The sequence below is a fragment of the Acromyrmex echinatior genome, chromosome 1 (assembly GCF_024713525.1).
Source record: "Acromyrmex echinatior isolate Ae372 chromosome 1, ASM2471352v2, whole genome shotgun sequence".
NCBI lineage: Eukaryota > Metazoa > Arthropoda > Insecta > Hymenoptera > Formicidae > Acromyrmex > Acromyrmex echinatior.
In genome coordinates this window covers 12610620-12635096 of record NC_141852.1, presented here as the reverse complement: position 1 = coordinate 12635096, position 24477 = coordinate 12610620, and the positions used below count along the sequence as shown (strand labels likewise).

Here is a 24477-nt window from a genome sequence, read left to right as displayed (position 1 = left end):
AGCTCTGTGTAATTTACAAAAAATTTTAACTCGTTTAAAAAGTTATTAACAAATGAAATAGATCATGTAAACGTACGTGTATTGAATAACATAATTTTAGAAATTCTATGTTATTTGCAGCATATACATTTAAGTAAATTATTGAGTAGAACTTCAAAAACGATCTAATCAAAACTTAATTTTAGTTTTAAGTTAGAAATATGTACATAAGTTTGGGAGGGTTAAGTTAATTTTTTTTAGTTGAAGGAGCATGAAATACTTTTTAGCTCCGTCACTCTCCCGTTGAAACATATTTGCTTAAAAGATATTGGTGTGTGTGTGTGTGTGTGTGTTCAAATTGTTTTGTCAAAGTCATTAAAAAATGAAATAAAATATATTCCTTTTATTTTTTAATATAACATCGAAAATTTGCGAAAATATATACTGTCGAAACATAATGTATAAGAAAGTGATTAACTTTAATAAATAACAGCTAAAACTTTTTAAAAGTTCCTTAGAACCACGTCATTCACAACATTTGTCAAAATTATTAATTTAAATCGGTGAGATCGTCATTGTTATGTAGTTTTATCGAAACTTGTAAAGAGTGTATAAAAACTTATTGAGATTCTTTTTATTCAGATTCCTGTTCCCTACTTTCTTTTATCAAGTTGTATATCTATGTGATACGTCTTGTTAAAAGAGATCACGATTATAAATGTGCAATAAGTAGAATACATGCTTGATAAAACGCATAAAGTTATGTTACATACGTACAAATAATGCACGTATAGGTAATGTTTTACATTATACACATGTGCATAATTTTACTTCTAACATAAATTACACTTTTTATATCACGAACAAGGCACTAACATCAACATTGTTTTCTTTGTTCATGACATTCCAAATTTTTTATTATAACGGGATAGATAGATAATTTTACAAATCCGTATTGTCGATTTGCGACTATTAATAATTATAAATAAGATAATAGGTTTCGTAATATTATCTTGTTTTACTTCTCCATTGTCTATCAGTTGTATTAAACTCAAGTTCTTATTATAGCCGTATTCCGATATGTTACTATTGAAAATCTATAGTATACATAACATAAACTATAGATTTTTAGTACTTGCAATGTATATCGGAATATAACTTATCGTCTATGCTACGTTACATAACATCAGATGCTATCATAAATGTGTACTGCTATGTTAGTTTGTATGTTTGTATGTTTCCAACATTTGTATGTCGTTGGTGTTTATATTCATAAGAGTATATGAATTATTAATTTTTATTTTAATATATATAATTAAAATATCAACAAATATCATATCAGCGTGACAAATTTAGAATCATGTCATGCCCCTTTTTTGGAATGTCTTATCAGACTAAACCTTTCAATTAAATTTAATATTTAAATAAAGTTAAAATTTCGATGTAAAAATTGACTGAACCTGCCAATTATATTTATTATAGTAATTTAAATAAAGTTAAAATTTCGATGTAAAAATTGAGCGGCGTTATTACGCAAGTTATATATAAAAAGCGGTCAGTTGTAAAAATTAAAAGAATCGTCTATAAATTCAATATAAAAATTATATATAAAATATATGTGTATATTTACATACATATCAAAAATTTATTCTAAATGTGAGTATCGTAAAAAACCAAAGCATAAGTAATGATTTAATAAAATTTCTGATAAATTCTATAACAAACTGTACTGTAGTGACACGACGTGTCACGATATGCACGTTTTTCAATGATAAATTATTTCACTTATAAATAATTATAAAAATAATTACATGATACAAATATAGAAAGTAAGTTTAGTAAAACCATAATTGAGGTCCCTTACAGTTCAGATTTTGGTTTTACACCATTATTGCAATAACAATAGAACTGATGGTTGCATAGAGCCATTTTATGAAGCAACATTGACTTGCTCCTGCCCATCGAAGGCCTGGATAGTTAATATTTGGCGTAGAAATTTCTGTAAATATCAAATATACATGTATGTACAAATATGCATATAGAAATCAATTCAAGGTTTACAATCATACGATGTCTAAACTATTATTATTGCCAGCGCTATCATCCAGTCACTTCATCTTTTGTCACATTTTTGCTAAATCATCAAAATTGATTACTATAGTCACTTTTTCTTCTTGACCTTATATGAAATTAAAGATTCTATGTGTACTTTTATTATCTCTTTTAATAACAAATTCCTATTCGCTCACTGAGTACTGGACACATATTATGAAACTTGGAATAGATTCCGACTGTTCAATTAATTTCTATTGTTTTTTACCAAGGGAGTAAGAGAATAATTTCAATCTTTTAGTATCTGATTACTCTGCATCAACCATGCTTAATACAAACAAATGCTTAAATACAAACGACGTGGCTGATAATCTATTATACTACCGGAAAAAAAGATGAAAACGATCGTTAAATAATGTACAAAAAAAATGTTTGTGCTCGACCTTTTGCAATCAGCTCGAAGACATGGCTGCATTCAAGGAGTATGCTATCAATGCTGTTGCATCATTCTATTCTATCTTAGTTTTATGTCTAATGAACAATAAAGACAGAATGACATAATAATACTGATAACGCGATTTCTAAACACAGCCATAGTCCATCCAGCACTGAATTACTTGTTAAAGTTGACAATCGGCTGAGTCTGTAAAACTTATTTAATTTATTATGTGTTAATTAAAAGACAATTAATTTCAAGGAATCAAATCGACATTAACTCATATAAAAAAGAATAAATATTATATAAATAAGAATAATTCAAATTTAAAGAAACAATACAAAGAAAACTTAATTATTTGATATTTTTTACAAAAAGATTTATAAGTCCGTCAATTACTGAGGATTAAAAGATTAATAGATAAAAATATTAAGAGGGCAAATCTTTGCACAAAGACACTTTATATATCAGCGGCAGTCTGTCTGAAAGGCAGACTTGGAAAAGTCAAGGGAACACATAAAAGAGACTGGAATTTTGGACTTTGTTCACAATTCCTTAAACTGCTCCTATTCCATAATTTAATAATTTTTATAATTTTTTAAATATTACAACGTTTACAATCAAATATGTTCAAAACTCGTACACTTTTAAATGATTTAAAAAAAAAAAAATTAAAATTTATATTTTATTCAGCTCAATTCATTTGATCTTTTTTTCGTTATAATTGCATTCTTTTTTCCAATACTAATTTATTTTTTGTTGGTTTGAATTTGCTCCCAAAATTTTATTATGCTACTAAGTCTCTTTTGCGTTTTTAATAATATAAACTAATTTTCTTACAATCCTTAATTCTAAATGTTAAAATTTTTTATATATTTTATTATGTTAAAATTTTTACACATTTTATATTGGTCATGGAAATTTCCCATTTTTATCTGGAAAACCTGGAAAAGTCAGGAAATTTTTAAATTCATTTTCTGTGACAATCCTGATCTGAAAGGTTACTCTTTGTCCCTTTTCCATTTCTATCGATATATCGAATTTATCGAAGTATTATGTTATTAGGGATAAATCGAAACCTAATTTTTACGAAACTTTGCGAGATTAAAATTCTTTCGAAACTTTCGAAACTTGAAACTTATAAAATCTGAAATGTTAATTTTAAGAAAAAAAGATGGTGCAAAAAACTGTGCATAAGATTCATAAAGTAATAAACAAAAAATTATTAAAATGATTTATTTTCCATTAAAATACTGATAAAATTATTTCTGCCAATAAAAATAATTGTACTTATCTGTTAAGTATGGATCGACACATTTTTAGTTGAAAAATCAATTTTTTTTTTATAAAAGCGTAAATATATAGGAGCCTATTTTATGCACAATTATTAAAAGGAATATTTTTGTTAAGAAATAAAAACATTTTTTCAGAAATTCAGATTTAGAAAATCAGATTCTAAATTTTTATTAAACATCATTTAAATACAATTTAGAGATGGAAAATTATAGATAAAAATTATTTTAGCTAATAATTATTTTTGAGTGTACAAAATCAAAACTAAATGATAAAATTTTGAATTGGTTGAAGAGCAGGTTATTTATCTGTAACTTTACCTTCACCAGATTTTCTGTATATACTAATTAGATTGCCGATTGCTCGTTTGTGTGCATTATCTCTTCTACATGCTGTATCCAACGTGCTAATTCTGTTGTGTTTCCAAATTGACATCTCTATCTAAAGATTTCGAGAGTTTCGATAAAAATAATACGAAGTTTCGAATCTTCAAAACTTGAAACTTTCCAGAGATTTAAGGATATTCCATCCCTTGTTGTTATACTTTCTCGCGATTGAATCTCTCGCTGCGCTTATTTTATGAGCTGTCATTACATATTTTGTATTATCTAGAAGTTATTTTAAGTATAATAGTATGATTTTAATTGTACGCGTTTATAAGTATTTAGATATTTAAGCAAGTATAAAAATCAAAAATTAAAACTAAATGCGCAAAAAGAGTTATTGTTAAAAAAGTCACTATTTTACTTTTTTGATAACTGATAGAGATTGATAACTGGATAGTGGCGCTGTAAGAAAAATGTACGTGAAAACATGACTTACCTCGTTAACATGGTAATTAACAAAACTAAAATTACCAAAGGTCCGGAAGAAACTGGAACTACGCCAGTTCCCTGATGAGCTTGACCACAAGCTGGCGGGCAAACAGGGATAATGCTTTCTGTTGAAACAAAAGAGGGAACAAATCTAATACATGCTATGAAAATAAAAATCGACTAGCTAAGGAATAAAGATGAAAAATTGCAAAATAAGAAATTATACTAACAAAAATATAAAAAATACACATTGATATAAGTTAAAAATTATAGTTGAGATAACACGGTGATCTACTATTTTCATGCACAACTACTATTTTGATGAAAAGTTTGTATCCAAGATAGATAAATCGTTCCAACAATAGACATTGTCTACAGCTAACAATGTAATACATAAAAATACAACAGGTTACTTTTTTTTACATTCTCTTACCAAAAAGCTCGACTTTCGTTTCAACAGTGCCTAATTTATTGGCTGCACGACATATGTATTCTCCATATTGCCGCTTTTCTATGGTAATAACTCGAATCGTTGTGTCAGTATATTCATCCGCGGTCGCAAAGTGTGATATGCTGTAATGCTGATTATTTGACAACTGTATATTGTCTTTGAGCCAGATAATAGCTGGCGGAGGATATGCTTCTACGTGACATTCCAAATCCATATCGTACTGCAAAGCTTGTCCGAGTCGTGGCCTAGGAGCTGTGATTACTGGTGCGAATTCAACCTCAACGTTAATATTACGTCTAGCACCACGTCCAACACCATTCTCAGCGATGCAGTAATACGTTCCACGATCCTCTTTCCGAATGGCAGATATTTTTAACGTGTTGCCACTGTAATGTTTTCAAATTACGCAATATATAAAATATTGCCTGCTAAGTATTTAATAATTTATTTTAGTTATCGTACCGATAGATCGAGCCTCCGGTGGGTAAAATAGCATTGTTTTCTCTGCGCCACGATATTCTTGGTGGTGGAAAGCCATTGGCATAGCATTCCAATACGACAGGTTGTCCTTCACTAACCACTAGAGATTGGGTCGAGTTGTCGCTAATTATCGGTTGCCTACGAACCGATAACTCTACTTCTGCACTTACAAGATTGCTTACAGATATTTGTATTCTACATTGATAACGCCCAGCATCTGTTTCTTGTATATCTTTAATCTAAAACATTAGTTGCATATTAATTCCACATTATTAATATTTTAAACAATGAATGCCTTAATTAAGACTATCTCGAAATAAAATCTCACTTGTAAAGTATAAGAGCTAGACGCTGTATCATGTTTAAGAGCAAATCTACTGTCTCTGATTATCAATGCGGTGCCAGTAGAAAGTGCGACTTGCTCGTTTGCTGAATCTTTATTAAACTTTATCCACAAAACAGGATAATCCTGTGCATACTGAACGGAGCACACTAGTTCTACAGTTTCTCCGATATCCTTAATTTGTTCCTGCGATATGTAAGATATTGTCGGACTGCGCTGAGCCGCAACTGAAACAACGTGAAATCTATGATTCATCACATAAAAATTTGTATGGTTGAATAACAAAAGGAGATTTTTCCAGTTCGAATATGATGTTATATCATCGGAATGGTTGTGTGTTTCTGTGATGCACGTGTATGATGTGCAAAATTGTATTCAACAAATGTTCGTACCTGTTTGCAGAAACACGCATATCAAGGCTAGAATAACACGCCTATGCATTATGACACACCCAACACCCAGCACAGTACTTTAGTCTCGATCCGGAGCGTTTAACTGTTCCCTACAAAGTGTTTATCGTTCTCGTTCTCGATCAAGGAATCCTTCCTCCTTTCTGATTTAAATTCAAACAAACATTTGATTATCGTGAACCGACGGATTACAATCAGCACGAGAGAACGTAATGCGCACAAACTTCTTCTCTGCAGGCGTATACAAACGCACAAAGTGTCCAGATGACCGTTAACTTACTACACGCTTGGTAAACATGGCGAATGATGCTACGTCTTTAGTCAAGTACGAGATGAAATCTTACTCTATCATTAATTCAGATTTCCACTGCAATTGTTGATATACCTAATTTAATTTAAAATCGCGATTGGTAATTACAAAATTATAACTGATCGATATAACGTTTTACAAATAATCTCCATAAATTATTGACGCAACTCGATCATTCTCGCGATTGATTTAAACATTTGAATAGTCTCGTTTAAGTTTACACTGTTTAAAAGTGCATCTTGCGAGTAAAGTTTTTGAAAAAGAATCATAAAAAAGAAAATTTATACTTTTTACATTTCGATAAAAATTCCGGTTAATAATAGATTATATTATTCTCAATCCTATAACCTAACCTATCAACGTTTGATTTTTATACTTATAGACAGGAAAATCCTTTTGCTATATTTAAATATGTGGAAATAAAAACTAGATACATATATACACTAGTCAATAATAATGAAAAAAAGGAAAAATAGTAGAACAAAAGAAAATTTAAATAAAAATATCAAATATATTTTTGTAGAGATAACATTAATAAAATTTATATGAACCTTATAGTTAACATCTCCTTATTAAATAATAAAATGTTGACTACATTAATTATCTGTTAATACATGCAAATAATTGATCGATAATTTATTATATAAACATATTTTTCATATAATATCAATTTGTAAAACTTGATTTTAATCTACATCAAATTTGAAAGAATCTTAGATAATTCTAGTTCCTCATAGATTTAAACAAGGTTGTTTTTAAAAAGTCTGATAAAATCTTTATACATCTCGCTATACATCTAATCCATCGATACAGGATTAACAATCAAGATAGTAAAGTAACGTATATGTTTGCTCAAGTAAACGCTAATTCAGAGAAATCAGTGCTGAATTGATCGTTCGATTGAAATGTAATCTTTCTTAATAAATAAAGAAAACAACGTGAAGAAGTAACCTTCGGTTATTAATGTTTGCTCGATTGTGACAAAACGGCGAATGTGGGTGTCGTGTAGACATGCGCGTTTTTATTCTGTCTGTGATCCATATACGAAACCGATACGACGATTCCAAGTTCAAGCTCAAAAGAGGAGTCGATGATACGTTTAATGCGACATATGTTATACACATGTTGTGTTCATTGAGTAACCATAGTAATTCCGAAAGCCTCGACATTCCACTGCTCGACCGCTTTCACCCCCACAACGGGTGAAATCTTCGTCTTCGAAGGCGAAGGTAATACATACGTACACCCTCACAGAATATGTGCGACCACATAGATAAGGGATACTGTCGGGGCGATACGTGTGTGACATATAAGTACTGTTCCTGTTGTCCTCTGTGGTCAGTATATCTCATACTGTCGCGAAAGAACGATTCGATTGAGGACGATTCGTCCATATAAATTTGTTCTCTAATAAGTAGTTCAAAAAGAAAAAAAGAGAAGTTTAAGAATGTACGCGTAAATTTCACCGTTCAATCTCTTATTTCTCTTCGTTTTAACTAACCGAAATGAATTAATTGTCTGCCGCAACTACAGACAGAGAGACGGTTTAAAAAGGAATAAGTAAATGAAATTTTAATAGTAATTTAGAAAAATATTGTTAAAATTCAAAGTTATTAAAAGATCGAGTTAAAGGAATGAAGGCGAATAGCGGATAGCAATGTTATCCGTTGATTAATCCAAATGTGAATTCGAAAAGTAAGAGAGATCGATGCAATGTGGAATTAATACGCATTTTAATGATGATTATTACAACATTATGTTCTGCTGCATAAAAACACTCTCGAGATGATTAAATGGACGAGGCTTTTTCGAAGTGTCTTCTCTCGTACCTCCATAAAAAAATTTCGAATACAATACGGTGATCACCACTGTTTCTTTGAGCAAGATGATTTGTGCTCGATTCATAATTAAACAATTGTTCTTTGATGCGAGGTCACTGACGTTATCTAAGCTATCAATATTGATCGATGCTCGTTTTTTCTTGCGATTAATTATAAGATCAAAAAAGCTCGTCGAAAGTGTTTAAAAGCGCTTCGATGGATATCTAAACAATACTTTAGGGAAATATCAGATTCCTGAGATAATTCTTTTGGGAAATGAATTCTTTTCTACTCATCATACGCAGATCGATAAATAATCATTGGAACAATCTTCATGAAAAATTGTTGTTTTCGACCAGAGAAAAGATGTTATCGGACCAATCGACGTTTCGAACATTGTCCATCGAAAGTCTTCGCGAACGTATCCTAAAAGAAATTTGAAGAGATCAACATGGACGATAACAAGCTGCAAGTAGACGATGACAGCCAGGTATACTTAGCACCGTTCCAAAAATCGGTTTTGCATCCCGCGCATGTGAGAATATTTCTCATAGTGAGTTATCGTTTAGTAATATAAATATATATAAATACGTAAAGTACTACGTCCCTAAAGAGTAGAACGAGTACGTGTATAGAAAAAAATTAAACGAATGATAACATGAAACAATTATATATTTATGAGTTTCAATATCTAAGTAATCCATCTAAATAGAAAATACACGTGCTTAGTGATATACCTAAAACAGTTTGGGTTGATATCTCTATCATCTCATGAATAGGGAGTATAAAAACAAAAAAGTATTCATTATTTTAAATTTATATATGCAAGTTCGAAGTGTAACTTGTTATTATTTATACAGTTAACATTAAGTTATTTGTAAAGTTACAGTTACAGAACTATTTTGTTAGTAACTGTAACTAACTTAATAATTACTTTCATAGAATTATTTTTTATATTTTAAATTTATTCATCAACATACTGGCTAAAAATAAAGTGCTCAATGAACAGTCTGTAACTATTGCGTGTGCCTAGAATATACCTTTATCTCTGATACTCGATAGTAATACATTTTTTATAAGAACATACGTATATCATTATATTTAAATATAAATAATAGCAAATAATATATGTATGAAAAATGTTCACATATGTTTCTTTCTTTCAAAACTGTTTGGTATAAGAAAAGTAATATTGTAATAATCTTTACGAGATATTTTATATTTCATGTCAAAATGTGTCTAAGTATAAAACATCTTATAAACTATGATTTTTTTTATATTTCCACTTTAATACTTTTATATGCAAAATAATTATAGTATTAGGTAAAAAAATCATATAATTCTATTTAAAAAATCGGCATGGCCTTTTCACATGACCATAAAAAATTGATTTTTTTTCAAAAATTAAAATTTTATCATTATTTGTCTTCTTTAAACCATATAACTTTTGTGTGTATTTAAGACATTTTTCTCCAAAATTAAAATAAAATCAAATTTTGGAAGATACTGTTTAAAATGTGGATCTCTATAGGATATAATTATATATGAGCAATTTTTTCTTATTTCTTCAAATTGACATTTTATAATAAGAGAAAAAATACAAAAATGATACATGAATCTTTTAATTTTTATTTTTCTTGTCTTATTATTACTTTTTTTCTTAGTAAACAATACAATTTTATAAAAAAAAAGAAACATATGAATATATATTGTATAATTTATTCTATGTATTTAAATATATTTTTAAATGAAATACAAATTTTTTAAATTAAAATATATTAAATTATCACACTTTGTAAATATTAAGAATTAAGTGAAAAGTTTTTTTGTATGAACATGTCTTAATATTGATTTCATAATTTCGATTCAAAATATATGTATACAATAATTTTTTAGAAATAATATAGCGTATGACCGAATGTTTAAGTATAATAAGTGAAGTGATTTAACAATTTTAGAAATGTAAGATTTTTGTATTTAAAATAATAGTGCAAATATTACAAAAATTTATTCGAAAAGTAATTGAAAAATAATAACATTATTTTCTAAAGTTATTATAATTGTAAAACCTAAGACATAATTGGAAGCACAGGCAATAGGAACAGCTGGAACAGGAAATAAAAGATTTTAATCTATCAGAAATTGTGTATAGATTTCACAATTTCTGATAGATTGAAATCTATTATTTCCTGTTTCTATTGCTTGTGCTTTTCAAATGTCTTAAGTTTAACGTGTTACTTTTTAAAATTAGTATTTGTAACAGTAACTAGTAACAGTAACAGTTACTTTTTGAAATAAAGAATTATAACTATAACTAATTACTTTTACAAAGGCTACATTCCGATATATTCACTGTCAATGCTGAAAGTCTGTAATGCACGTAACGCAATAGATTTTCAGTATTGGCAGAATATCGGAACGCATCTAAAGTAACTTTCTCATTTCTGTCTATACATATAGATTCGCCGAATCTAATTACTAGTAATCAGCGTAATACCTATTCTTTTTCTGTTACGTAGTACATTAGCAGAAACTAATGTTGATTTTTAAAAGCGATTAAGGCCGGTATTGATTCTCTGATAATTTTATTCTTCGCTAATTCATTTCTATCTTTCGCTCGTATCGTCACTGATTCCATTAGATATATAAAACTAAAGCTTCGACAGTGACATTTATATTATATATTTTTTCTTTACGAGCGAGGATACAAATGGGTACACACACACACACACACACACACACACACACACACACACACACACACATATATGATCTGACAGATAATAATTTGGAAATGCTGTAAGCGATTGAATAATTTCAGCAAAACCACACTCAAAGGCGTAGCAGTTGGAGCACTTTTCTTCATCCCGATGATAATAGCCCGGTCGAGCATCAATTCAACGACGAGAAATCGAGCGGCTCCGGAAACACCTCTCGCGCGTCCTCAGTCAGATCAACTAAGACGCCGAGGACCAATGCGCCGAGATCTCCGTTAACTTCCTCCGTCTATCCGAATAAAGATATAATTTATGAGTCTGATAAAAACGGTTCATTGGCCGGTGTCGCCGGTGAAACGCCAGCGAGTGTCAAGAGAAAATTGTCGAGGGCCAGCGTGTATCCATCTGGAACGAATTTGATCGCGCAGGATGCCTTTGGTAAGAATTAATTTGGTGTTAACCGAAACGCTAAGCAGCGGCGAAGTCTTGTTTCGAGGCCAATGCAAGACTGACATGACACGTTCGATAATGAACTATTGTCAACGTTCTCGAGTTGCTCCAAAGCTTTAAACACGCGAGATTCCGTTTACTCAACAATATAGAGAAACTAATTTTAGCTAATCGCCCTTATGCTTCAATGGGATTTGTTAGTTAGACATAAGTAAGTCGGATATGCGACATGATCTACGCGAAATATGTAAAGAATAAAACGAATCGCAAGAAACGCGCGGTTATCTATAACAGTAATAAAGCTATGTCAGTAAACCTCGATCAATATGCGTACGAATGTCAGCGTGTCACGAATATCGGATATTAATAATGCAACGTTTGACTCGGCTCTAGTATTATCATCCTACAAATGTGCACTCTAACTTCTCAGTTAACTTTTTGCTCTTTTTTGTAATAGCGTCCCACTTTTGCGAAAATTATAGATATTATTAAGAACACTTTCAAGGTGAAACAAATTGAGCGATGACTTGAAATAAAAAGTTTACAACATGTATACATTATTAATTCGCTGTAATTTACAGTACCAAGTATATGGTATTTTCACTGGAATGATCGAAAAAACGTAGACGGCTAATGCCCGTTTCTAATGTAGATTAACTTTAATCTCGGTTTAACTTGTTCTTCATCTTTTATAATTTTTAGAACTAGAAAAAGATGAAGAGTTAGTTGAATCAAAATTAATTAAGTCAAAATCCGAAAAGAGTGATAAATGTATGCTAATTTTTTAATTTTGTTTAAACTGGACAAGGTCCCAAACTCGCGACACCCGCTACTCCGGATATCAACCCCTCGCTACCGGATACGCCAGTTTCACTGGACTTCGCTGAAACTGCCGGGGATTCGTTGCCACCGAAAGAAACGGAAGTCGATCCTGAAATACTTTATTTTCGGTAAGTAGCTATCTATTATGATAATGTGTCACAAGGTTATTTTAGTTTCCTCTCATTTAGATTTAAATAATCAAGTGCTGAGGCGAGTATACATATATATATATATATATATAAATGGACGTAGTCAGTCGTTTCTATTATTACAAGCTTAATACAATTACCTAGAATGTTAGCGATTCTTATCATTTTTTTATTATCACATGCGCAAGCAAACGACTCAGGGAAAGAAAATGCGAAGGGTCGTTTAGTTCAAAAGTGTTTTATTTTTAGAAACTAAAGCATGTTTGTATAAAATATACATGCACGAGAAAAACATTATAATTATCTACAAATTAGATCATCTTTCGAAAGGATGTTTCGCGACTAATATTAATCGATTCAATTTAATTTTAGCGATGGCCATCGAAGAATCGATATGGTATTAGTCTATCAGGAAGAAAATGAAGGAGTTATGACTGAACTAGAAGCTCGTCGACGAGAGCAGAGACGAACGTTTCAACAAAATCTTTTGAAAGAAGGCCTACAATTAGAGCTCGAGCCGAAGGAGAGCTCATTTGATGGAAAAACGTACTTCTTAAAATTACATATACCTTGGAAAATTAAGGTGCAATATGCCGAAGTAATGGGTCTAAAATTACCTACGAAGAGATTCAAAACGATCCCTATGAAAACTTGGGTACGTCTTTTTTTTTAACCAGACATTAGGCACGTTTTAAACGTCGCATTCCGTATCACATAATATCTGAATTTTTTTAAATAGGATACAGATAATACCAAAGAAATATCGAAATTCTGGGCACGATGGGCGCGATGGGCCGAATGGCTACATAAGATACATACTTGGGATACGTCGAAATATCCAGAGGAACCACATTTTTATGACTACATAGATTCTAGTGATCGCGAAGAAAGGTATTTAAATAAAGAAATCACATAGTTATTACGGAACTTCATTATCGAATTTAATGTTTGACAGGTTTATCGTAAAGGAGAGGGATAATGCTTATACGCCCGCCCAGAGATCATTAATAGTAATGCAAATATTATTACGAGCGAGATATGACGAGAATCATGAGAAATCTGGTATTCGCAGGCTTTTAGCGGACGGAACGTATCTTGATTGTTTTCCTTTGCACGAGGGTCCTTATAATAAACCTATGCGCAACGGAGAGATTCTCGATAGATATTTATTGTACTTAATATGGGCGAGACCCGCGCAATGGTAATAGAAAATAATTTCGGCTATCTCATATTGCATATTATTTGAGCAAAATTTTTTACATTTGTAGGTTTAAAAAACAGCCATTATGGTTAATAAGACGATATTTCGGTGAAAAAGTTGCTCTTTATTTCGCATGGTTAGGATTTTATACAAAATGTTTGTATCCACCAGCAGTGGTGGGATTTTTATGCTTTATTTACGGTCTTGGAAGCATGGATGGTGAAGATAATATTCCCAGCAAGGAAATATGCGATTTTAACATAGCTGGTAAATATTCTCATTATACAGAATATGCTTGTACAAAAGTTTCTATTGACAAATCATTCTATAATGATTATAATATTTCTAATTCTATGAAATGCAACATTTCAGGAAATATCACTTTGTGCCCTCTTTGTGATAAAGCGTGTAGCTATCAAAAACTCGGTGATTCCTGTATATTCTCGAAATTAACTTACTTATTTGACAATCCAGCGACTGTCTTCTTCGCTATTTTTATGTCTTTTTGGGGTAAGATTTTGAAAAAGAGTGAAATATTTTCTTCCATGCGATCGTGTTTTCCTATACGATTTTTTTTTCGGTGTGATGTAATAGCTACTACGTTTCTTGAACTATGGAAACGACGACAAGCTGTGCTTGTTTGGGAATGGGATCTTCAAAATGCCGAATATGATGAAGAGCCGAGACCTGAATTTGAGACGTCTGTTAAAACATTCCGAATAAATCCTGTGACAAAGGAAAAAGAACCGTATTTACCCGTATTGTCTAAAGCCATCCGATCTCTGGCTACTGGTTCGATAGTATTTTTCATGGTAATTATTTCATGCATTTTTTTCTTTAATACACAATATCTCATCACAGATTATCATCATTTTTTGCGTAGATATGCATAGTCCTCGGTGCGGTTTTAGGAACGATCGTATATCGTATTTCGTTAGTGGCCGTCTTTTACAATGGAGGTGGTAGATTTTTAAAAAGACACACAAAGATATTCACTTCCATGACCGCCGCTCTTATTAACTTGGTGATAATAATGATACTTACACGAATATATCATCGATTGGCTCGTTGGATGGTTAATTTGGAAAATCCGAGAACGCAGACGGAATACGAATCCAGTTATACATTTAAAATCTTTTTATTTGAATTTGTCAACTTTTATTCTTCCTTGATTTACATCGCCTTTTTTAAGGTATATTAGCATACAACATTAAACGACAACTCATATTGAACTCGTTTAAATCTCATATTCATTTATTTTAGGGGAGATTTTTCGTTCATCCTGGTGATGCAGATGCAAGAGCGTCAGAATTTTATCGTATTAAAACAGACGTATGCGATCCCGCTGGTTGCCTTTCAGAAGTCTGTATTCAACTTGCGATTATAATGGTCGGTAAGCAATGCTTTAATAATTTTGTCGAAATATTGTCACCGAAATTATGGAATTGGTGGCGCAAAAGAACGCAAATCGCGGCGACAAAGAATCATGCTAGAAGATATACCTGTTGGGAGAAAGATTATCAACTTCAAGATCCGGGGAGATTAGCTCTATTCGAGGAGTATTTAGAGATGAGTGAGTCTCACACTATTAATTTTAGGAGGAATATTTTTTTACAGACATTATTCTTTCTTTTTACGATGTTTAAACAGTTCTGCAGTATGGGTTTGTAACATTATTTGTGGCAGCGTTTCCGTTAGCACCTTTATTCGCTTTATTGAATAATATCGCTGAGATAAGATTGGACGCATATAAAATGATCAAGGAAGCTCGAAGACCATTAGCCGAGCGAGTAGAAGATATTGGCGCTTGGTTTGGTATTCTTAGAGGTGTAACTTACGTGGCAGTGGTATCAAATGTATGCACGCACATATAAATTCGTCGAGTTGCACAAATCGCTCTATCTTTAATTACGAAATATACATATTCTAGGCCTTTGTTATCGCGTACACATCCGACTTTATTCCACGAAGCGTGTACACGTTCGTTTATTCGCGAACTGAAAATTTGATAGGCTACATCGATAGCTCCCTGTCAGAATTCAATACTTCCGATTATCGCGACGATATGAAGAGTGATGTGGAAGAGCAACATCCGGAGACGTGTCAGTATAGAGGCTACAGAAACGGTCCGAATGACCTTGTTGAGCCTTATGGACTCAGTCCGCAGTATTGGCACGTTTTCGCCGCGCGTTTAGCTTTCGTCGTTGTCTTCGAGCACGTTGTAAGTTGGCATACTCATTCTTTTACTAATTAAGCAATAAATTAGCTTCGATGCAAGGAAAACTTTTTTTTACAGGTTTTCGCACTTACTGGTATTATGAGCTACATAATACCGGCTGTACCGCATTCTCTGACAACTCAGCTGCAACGCGAACGACTGATCGCTCAGGAAGAAAAATACGATAAGGAAATAAGGGGGAAAGAAGATGAAGATGATTTACTTTCGGTTTTGAGAGACGCCGGAAGCATCGGAAGAGGAAACTGGACCAGACGATTCAGTAAATTGAGCGACGTTCTAGATACTAACGCTGACGTCAGACATAGTAAACGCAGTGATAGCTCTACAGTATGGGAAGTCCCGTAAAATCGAACGCGTTACTTTATATAGATTCTACTAAAAAAAATCGGGGTTACGTGAGAATAAGACAAAAATAAAGCCAAATTCTCTCTATTTAAATTTTTTTCCCTATTCTCAATATTATTTCCAAATGATTTAAATTAAGTTTATAATAAACTTACATTTTTTAATATCTTGTTTCTGACCAGATGCACTGTAAAAAAACGCAGATATAAGGTAAAAGTTGCAAATATTGTTACACAATATACTTTTTTATTTTACATAATGCCATATTGTTTTCCTAGAAATTATTACAATCTATATTGTGTGTATATATATATATATATATATATATATATATATAATATATTTATAATAATATACATGTATCTTCTTTCTTTCTCTTTCCCCTTTCTCTCTATTTCTTTTCCTATATATATTTTATATACGCTCTTTTCTTGATATTGATTCAATAATAATATATACACACATATATATTTATATATATATATGTATACATGTTTTGTATATATGTTCATTTCGATACACATTACTTTCTCTCTTACGTCTATTATTTTAAAATCTATGTTTATATATAATTACATTAACATATTTTTTTATTAATGAAAACTATATCACAGTTGTATTTAAAGGAGAAAAGGGGATTTAAAGGAAGGAAGCCATACAGGTAACAGATACTGAGCGTAGTCTATTCAGTAAGATCATAAAATATGATGAATACAAAGTACTATTTCAAACAACACACTTCAAAATTTATCCAAAGAATTGTCAGAATTATCAAACCATCAGTTATAATATTATATTTTTGACATTCTTTTCATTTAATTATGTTTTATTTGAAATCCATTGACTTATTATATAGACATTGTTCTTTTAATAATTTGTGCGATAAGAAAGATTTCAGCTTTACTTACCGAATCGACTAAGCTGCGACTGAAAATGTTTCTTTCAACAAGGTAAAAAAATAAAACTGGAAAAGGCAACACTTAGCTAGGTCCGGGAGGAGCGCTGAAATTAAACATGGTAGTAGGTGGACGTCCAGGTAAAGGTTTTGGTGGTAACTTCGGTGTCACTGATCCTGAGACATAATAATAAAAATAAATATCCGTTACATAAATATATATGAATTTGCGAACAGATATAATATCTCACCGTTAGGCTGTGTTGGTGGAAGTTTCGTAGGGCTAGGGCTATTGAAAGACATATGTCTCCGTGAATGAACGACAGTACAGCCTGTATTTTCTAACGTAGAATTTCGGCGCGTCAGTAATGCCGAACTACTTGGATTTAGAGTTGCTGGAAGTCGTGGTGGTAACGGCGGTGGTGAGATATCATCTCTCGGAGGAAGAATTGGTCTGTTTGGAACTTGTTTTACCTACATTTGTTTGAAGCAAATTTTTCACTTTCTCGAAAAAAATTACATATTGTCCTATTTGTTATGAAGTTCAATGCAAAATATTTCTACTTTAAAGTAACGTAAGTTTGAAAATCTGATATCTTCTAATATGACAAGTAATGATAAAATTGATAAATATAGATATTGAATAAAATAAAATTTAAAAAAATTTTCTTTAGAGACATTTTTTCAGAAAAAATTTAATTCACAATATTTTCAAATTTCATAAAGGTATGTTATTAAATTCGAGCAATAATATTATTTAAAAATTTTTAAGAGAGCCTAGATGAATCTTAGTTAATCTTAAAATCTTACTTGTTGTGGTGATTCGCTACATGAATTTTCTCGTCGTTTAGATGGTATTCTAGGTGGTAGAGGTGGTGGAGATTGGTTAGGAAGTATATCGGGCGACGACGGCGTTGGTATTGCACTGGGGCTTCCACCTGGCAACGGTAGACACGTTGGAGCACTTATCATGTTTATAGTGCTGGTATTAAAGATGAAATGATTACTTTGATGAGTAAAGAAAGGACCAGGCGATTGAGGACTACTCGACGAAGCAATCGAAAGCGCCGACATGCTGACAGATGGACTAGGTGATGCCGGAAGTGGCGCAGCTATAGAAAGACGACGAGTTATATAATTATTTTTGAAAATTATAAAAACGATTATTTTTGATAATTATAAAAAAACCTACAAATTGTGATAGATACTTAAATTTTAATTCTAATCATCCGATCGAACATAAGAAAAGTGTAATTATTGGACAACTAGACAGAATTTTATTCCTTGCACGTCATTTCATGAAAGAAATATTTATTCTTTAATTAATACTTTCTTAATTAATGGTTGTCCATTAGAATTCCTCTTTTTTACTATCAACAATAGAATAAAAGCGTTGTCACTTAATAATTTTGATAACATCAAAATTTTAATGATACTGCCATTTTTGATTCCATGGAAAATATAATAGAAAGTTTTTTACTATCCCATATTTCAAAAATGTTTCAGAAAAACATTTAAAACCATAATACATAAATTTAATTTTAACATTACATATAAACCATTGAATTCTTTAAATCATTTCATCAAAATTGGAAAAAATCAAATTAAAAAAGATTCACATGTTGTCTATCAAATTAATTGTTCTGATTGTAAGGCTTCTTGTGTTAGTCAAACTAAACGGAAACTTAACACACATTTGAAAGAACACAAAGCCATAAAGAACATAAAAAAACCTTCTAATATAATATCTGTAGTTTCCCAACACCAGCTAGAGCACGATCACAAAATTGATTGGGACAACACAAAAATTATAGATTCAGAAATATCATATTATAAAAGAATGATTTTAGAAATGATACACATAAAGAAGCAAGAGTCAGGACAAACAAATAAAGTGATACATTGCGCTTTCCTGAAATTTTTATACCTATAATTCAAAAATAGTTCCACTTCATCAATATACCCCAACTATCGATTTCCCTCTCCTTTTCCTTCAATACATATAAATATGTCAAAAATTGCTGACAATATCATTGTAATTACACGAACTTTGTACATAGCAGTCTTACTATCAGATTTAAAAATTTTTCCAACTAAACTAGTATTCTTGATAACAAATAACATCGCATTATAACGTTATATTTGATAGTTGTGAAAACACGAGTAAGTTTTTTATAAGTAACTCTGAATAAATTAATTGAATAATAACAACTTATAGAAATTTGTTTTATTAGAATCTGGTAATCCCGTGTTTAACATACAAGTATCAAAAAATAAGTTTAAATCTCATTGTCAAAAAGATCAAGAAAACAGGATTAATTTTCATACTCTTTATATTTTGACATCTTAATGCGCAATTTTAGTATTTAATATCTCATATTTTCTTTATTGTACTGATGATGATCATGGCCGAAACGTTTACATGTAAAATTTTAAATATATAACTTTTTCGAAAAACATCTTACGATTGTGACTATATGCTCCTTCTTATTTATGTTTTATGTTATCGAGCCACCTCTAATAACTTTTGTTTAAATTTTATAATTATTGTTAATAATGATTTAAATATAGATACATACCAGGAAACATAACAGGCGCAAAAACGCTATGGTCCCCTATATGTGGAACTGTGGTGAGTTGTGGTCCATGTGGAGGTGTTTCCGGTAATTCGTGGGAAAGCGTGTCCGCTGAAGAATCATGTAATCTTATGTTGGATGTTACCACGTGTAACGGAGCTGGTAATCTTCCGGTTCTAGCTTTAATTCCTGGCGATTTCAAATTCAATTCTGGCCATTTACGCGGCTGTTGCAAAAATTTAAGAAAATGTAAAAAATTAATTTTTTTTACACTATATCAGAGAATATTAAAAGAAATATCAGAGAGTATTAAAAGAAACACTTAAAAGAAATATCAGAGAATATTAAAAGAAATACTTACGAATCGTGGAGGCTGCCTACATCCTCTTGGTTCTATTTCTAAACTTTTATTATACAAATAATTGCTTATATCCGCATCTTTCATATTGGGATCAAAAGGACACAGGTTTTCAAGAAACTGTCTTATTTTAAGCTCCACTGAAAGACAATAGGGTTGATTCTGATACTGTTGTATTTCACCAGTTATTTCCGCTACTTTTCTGCGTTTGCTAAAATTAATTAGCTCCGTGCCCGGTAAATAATCTGAATTTCCTTCTTCAATATGCAGAATATTAGTCAAGTACATTCCTAAGAATAGAGAAAAAGTGTCATTTTTATAATTTTTATAATTTTTAATATATTTTTTAATAATAAAGAATATTTTTATTTACGTTTTGTGTGATGACTTACCAAAGAATGGTACGCAAGGTGGATTAATAGATCTTAGTTTCTCTTGATATTTTCGAAAATGATCATTGTTAAGCTCTCGTGCTTCTTCCAACGCTTTTTCTAATCGTGCATTTAATTGCTGTAAAAATAAATGTGTAAAAAAATGTTTGATACAAGAAATTTAATTTTACTTATATGTTATAAATTGAACGTACTTGAAATGTAAATTTTAATCTAAAAACCGAAGCCGATCCCATGGCACTGACAATGGCCAGAACGCCGTTAAAATTATTGAGATCTTGCAGCACCATCATTATTTCGATTGCACGTGATACAATGGCTACTCTCTCATCAAAATTTTCAGCCTCTACTATTGTCTTTTCTAACCATCTTGTGAACTAACAAATGTGATATAAAACATTTAATAAACATTTTTGATCTCACAATATATTTACAATGATTTAATTAAAATAAAAGCTTACATTTGTTGTATGCTTAATCATTTTCAGTAAATTCGGTGATGTCTTTTCCTTATCCTTTTTTGTCCATACAGATCCAACTAACTCGGAAGGCTTTACTGTTTTATACAACTCAAATTCTAATAGTGTCAACTGTCTTGCTAATTCGATAGGATGTAACTGTAATTAATACAAGTTATTTTTATATATTTCGATAATTAATATTAAAAAATTAAGGACAAAAACACGTATGTATATACCGTAAGTATTCCATATTCATCCTCAGGAACTTTAAGATGCCACTCAATTGATGGAGGAGATCGTTCAAAACTAAATGTGATAGGTCGTTGTTCTGACGGTTCGCATTTTCTTTGCACAATTTTTATTACTGAATCAACCCACTTCCGCATAGACTTACCACTAACTGTATCCAAAAACAGTTGCAATCTTTCCAAAAGATTTCTATCACGTTCAAAATCATAAAAATGATGATCCACCTAAGAAAATTCATGTAACAAAATAAAATTTAAAATAATTTTAAAAGAATCTGTAAGCAGAAATTAAAAAATGTTATACTAACCCAATGTCTTAAAACATTCAAAACTCTAAACTGTACTGGTTGACAAAATTCTTTCCTATATCTTTTCCAATCTTCTCTGACCGTCTTACATACAGAAGGTTTTTCTTCTTCACCATAGACTAATGAAGGATCTGGTATATCGAATCTTTCTATTAGCAATGCTAATAATTCTTGAGGGGAGCAAAAACTCCTATAAAATAAATCATTAATGAATAATTTATCATATAGAAAGAAAGGATTAATACAATACGCTATTTCTACTTGCCTGTAAGTAGTAAGGAATGTTCTTACAAAAGCTGGATCAGCATATATATGATAAGTTAATCTTTCTACTAATTTTATCAAAGTTGCTCCTTTAATCAAGGGAACACCACCATTTTCCCTGGCCTCCAAAACAATATTTTCTGGACTATCTTGTTCAGCAAATTTATACAAGTGAGATGGAGGTAGCCTCAATGGGTGCTTTCTTTCCTCATCCAAGAGGATACTATCTAAAGTTCTTTCTAACATACTTTTTGTATTCAACATCACTAAATCTGCCATCCAATTATTCTTATCTTCGACAGATTTGGCAACAAGAATAACATTAGGATGGTCCCTTGGTGCAATTTCAAAAGCATTTTTTAATTCTATAAAAATATTTTAATTATAATGAAATATTTTAATTATAAAAAATTACAAATGTAATACAAAATTATAATGAAGTTATACATGAGTTTACCTTCGGTATCTTCTCTATCGATAATATCGACTTTTCTAATAAAAAGTCTCTCTTTCAATCGAAGTTCACCTTGATGAGTCGAATGTCCACCGACTGCAACAATACCTGCTGCAACAGTAACACTGACTCTTTTACTACCAGTTGGTTTACATAATACTAGTAAACCGTCGAATAACAAGGCTTTTCTTTCTGTTAATCTCCGTCCATTACTAGCCACCTTTTTCAATGTATCCTCTGTACAAACATTATCGATATATAATCATCAACAATTGAAAGAAATGCTCGAATATCGAGAAATAAAAAGATGTATTTCTTTATTACCTCTAATAAATTCATTGCAACACTGCCCGATATCTCGCTGATCCCAACCATCTACAGTCTTTTGTAATTCACTAGTTTTCTCTAGTGCCGCTTGTCTTCTTGCCCTGCTCTGCATTCGCAAACCTTTATCCTTTTTCGGAAGACTTGCTACAGATTGCATTAATTCCATTTGTAGTGGTCTTAATAAACCTTGCACCTGTTCCAGAGTTTCACTATCTTCTGTATTAGGTGTGCGTTTGTGTAAAACCTAAGATTTTTAAATACATAAAGTAGATTATTGCAGAAATAATTCTATATATACGCAACAAACATAAAACTACCTTTATATAATCAAAATATAGGAAGCAATGCCATATAGGTTGCAATAATAGTTTTGGCAGATAATATTTAACAGCCTCCTTAAAACCATGGCCTGCTGCTCGCAAAGCTGTACTAGCTTCCGGTCTTGACAATAAATTTGTTAAAACTTCCCGACTAGCTGAACTATTAATATCTTTTGCATATCTAACAATATAATATAATTAATTAGAATTTTACAACATATGTATATATTGCATAATATAATAAATATAATAAATATACCTTATATAAACATCAAACTCTGCTGCCTCTGCTAATTCTTCAAAGCACGAACCAACCGTAGGTGTTTGCTTCTCTTCCGTAATTTCCATTATATCTTCTAAACTGCCGAGTAATGTCATAGTAACTTCATAAATATCCATAATATTACTGAAAAGCGTCTCAAGTTCGCTTTTATCTTGCGATAATTTCGCAATTTCTTCACGAAATACCTAATAATAAAAAGTAATTTTTTAATCTTTTTCTATAAAATTTCAATATTCTCTAACATTTATGATATATTACCTTGATAATCATATGTAAATCACGAATATAATGTCGTTCATCATGAATGAGATCTCGAACAGACTCTTCATAAGTCTGCGAAACAACTGTGCCCAAACTACTTTGCTGACCTTCCGTATAATCATCTTGATAAAACATGTCCATCAGTACCTATAAATATCATTATTACAAATAATTATTCCGTTATTTTTATATTCTTAAACATCAATATCAAGAGAAGAAATAATAAATAAAATATTTAATAGTTAGAATATTTATCATTATTTTTACCAATAACAAAAATAGCTACCATAATAGCACGAAACACAGAAGAAATTAAAAAAGATCTTAAAAATCATTAAAAATTTTCTATAAAAATTTGTATGTGCTGTTAAAATACTTTCTGTCAATATATTTGCGATTCACATAAATATTATTAAACGCATGCTACAATAATTAGCATAAGCATAGTATAAATAATAATATTCGTATAAAAAAATGATTTATTATGTTAATTCTCTACACTTAAAAGGGATGAAAGCACATAAGAGGAGATCACGCAATTTGAACAAATTATATTTTTTCTACAATTAGCTATAAAAAGGGGAGAAATATAAAAAAGTTTAAGAGAAAGCTTACTGATGTTTAATTTGCTCTAACGTTTGATGTTGATGCTAAGATATAAATATTCTGCACATGTATAAAATAAATAATATTAACAAGCAAGTTTTTTAAATAAGCGAGTTATGTTAAACAAGTGAGTTACATATTTTTAGAGAATTGACAGGAATGAAATACACGAATGGTCTGTTTTCTGTTCCTGCACTAGACTGTTCTAAAACTCTCTTTCTCGCTTTAGACAAATATCAAACGTACATCTATCTCACTTAAAGTTTCAAAAGTGTAGTACACTAGTTCAGCCACAGAAAACAGATCTAATATTTACGCACAAAATAACTATTATAAATCATCAAGATTATTAGTATCACCAATATTATTTATCGAGAATTTTTAAGATTCAACTCTGTTTTTAAATATATTT

At 30.9% G+C, this 24477-nt stretch overlaps 3 protein-coding genes across 14 annotated transcripts in view; 1 reads left to right on the top strand and 2 right to left on the bottom strand.

Annotated features, from left to right (window-relative positions):
- Positions 1-1786: 1786 nt before the first annotated feature.
- Lac (septate junction protein lachesin) lies at positions 1787-6584 on the bottom strand. Of its 5 annotated transcripts, none has more exons than XM_011057438.2 (6): positions 6242-6583; positions 5835-6076; positions 5489-5745; positions 5009-5412; positions 4583-4700; positions 1787-1978 (listed from the first exon to the last, which is right to left on the bottom strand). In XM_011057438.2, exons 1-6 carry the CDS (start codon positions 6288-6290, stop codon positions 1957-1959), a joined length of 1092 nt encoding a protein of 363 aa, XP_011055740.1. In that variant the 5' UTR covers positions 6291-6583; the 3' UTR covers positions 1787-1956. The 5 variants fall into 5 exon arrangements, with proteins under 5 accessions (XP_011055740.1, XP_011055742.1, XP_087268630.1 ...); XM_087412504.1 differs by lacking the exon at positions 1787-1978 and adding an exon at positions 2283-4344 and having other exon boundaries at positions 6242-6584; XM_011057439.2 differs by lacking the exon at positions 1787-1978 and adding an exon at positions 2283-4368.
- A 1222-nt stretch (positions 6585-7806) lies between these two features.
- LOC105146977 (anoctamin-4) lies at positions 7807-16399 on the top strand. 2 transcript variants are annotated; one of them, XM_087412432.1, is made up of 14 exons: positions 7807-8942; positions 11211-11544; positions 12365-12506; positions 12900-13182; positions 13267-13418; positions 13483-13728; positions 13796-13995; positions 14101-14238; positions 14323-14540; positions 14612-14920; positions 14992-15301; positions 15379-15584; positions 15659-15949; positions 16025-16399. In XM_087412432.1, exons 1-14 carry the CDS (start codon positions 8841-8843, stop codon positions 16310-16312), a joined length of 3219 nt encoding a protein of 1072 aa, XP_087268558.1. In that variant the 5' UTR covers positions 7807-8840; the 3' UTR covers positions 16313-16399. The 2 variants fall into 2 exon arrangements, with proteins under 2 accessions (XP_087268558.1, XP_011055956.2); XM_011057654.2 differs by having other exon boundaries at positions 7808-8879.
- Positions 16400-16706: 307 nt separating this feature from the next.
- Sos (Son of sevenless) overlaps positions 16707-24477 on the bottom strand; it is an 11561-nt gene continuing 3790 nt past the window's right edge. For 3 of the 7 annotated variants that reach the window (XM_087412413.1, XM_087412409.1, XM_087412401.1), the window contains exons 6-21: positions 23457-23606; positions 23175-23383; positions 22913-23096; positions 22593-22839; positions 22272-22505; positions 21816-22179; positions 21551-21740; positions 21231-21467; positions 20995-21150; positions 20728-20910; positions 20534-20651; positions 20145-20431; positions 19787-20009; positions 18018-18319; positions 17459-17681; positions 16707-17384 (exon numbers count right to left, since the gene is read on the bottom strand). In XM_087412413.1, the coding sequence (XP_087268539.1) occupies positions 17293-17384; positions 17459-17681; positions 18018-18319; positions 19787-20009; positions 20145-20431; positions 20534-20651; positions 20728-20910; positions 20995-21150; positions 21231-21467; positions 21551-21740; positions 21816-22179; positions 22272-22505; positions 22593-22839; positions 22913-23096; positions 23175-23383; positions 23457-23606 (3399 nt within the window). In that variant the 3' untranslated portion in view covers positions 16707-17292. Of the gene's footprint in view, positions 17385-17458; positions 17682-18017; positions 18320-19786; positions 20010-20144; positions 20432-20533; positions 20652-20727; positions 20911-20994; positions 21151-21230; positions 21468-21550; positions 21741-21815; positions 22180-22271; positions 22506-22592; positions 22840-22912; positions 23097-23174; positions 23384-23456; positions 23607-24074; positions 24127-24477 lie in introns of those variants that run through there. The other 4 variants (XM_087412419.1, XM_087412426.1, XM_011057433.2 and 1 more) reach the window with 4 other exon arrangements.

Excerpts from the sequence above, each read along its gene's own strand:
- Lac (XM_011057438.2), bottom strand. The coding sequence starts at position 6,290 with ATGCATAGGCGTGTTATTCTAGCCTTGATATGCGTGTTTCTGCAAACA. Across the intron at positions 6,077-6,241 it reads ATGCGTGTTTCTGCAAACAG|TTGCGGCTCAGCGCAGTCCG; the intron begins GTACGAACATTT and ends ACGTTGTTTCAG. Across the intron at positions 4,701-5,008 it reads AACGAAAGTCGAGCTTTTTG|AAAGCATTATCCCTGTTTGC; the intron begins GTAAGAGAATGT and ends TTGTTTCAACAG.
- LOC105146977 (XM_087412432.1), top strand. The coding sequence starts at position 8,841 with ATGGACGATAACAAGCTGCAAGTAGACGATGACAGCCAGGTATACTTA. Across the intron at positions 12,507-12,899 it reads CCTGAAATACTTTATTTTCG|CGATGGCCATCGAAGAATCG; the intron begins GTAAGTAGCTAT and ends ATTTAATTTTAG. Across the intron at positions 15,302-15,378 it reads CGAGGAGTATTTAGAGATGA|TTCTGCAGTATGGGTTTGTA; the intron begins GTGAGTCTCACA and ends ATGTTTAAACAG.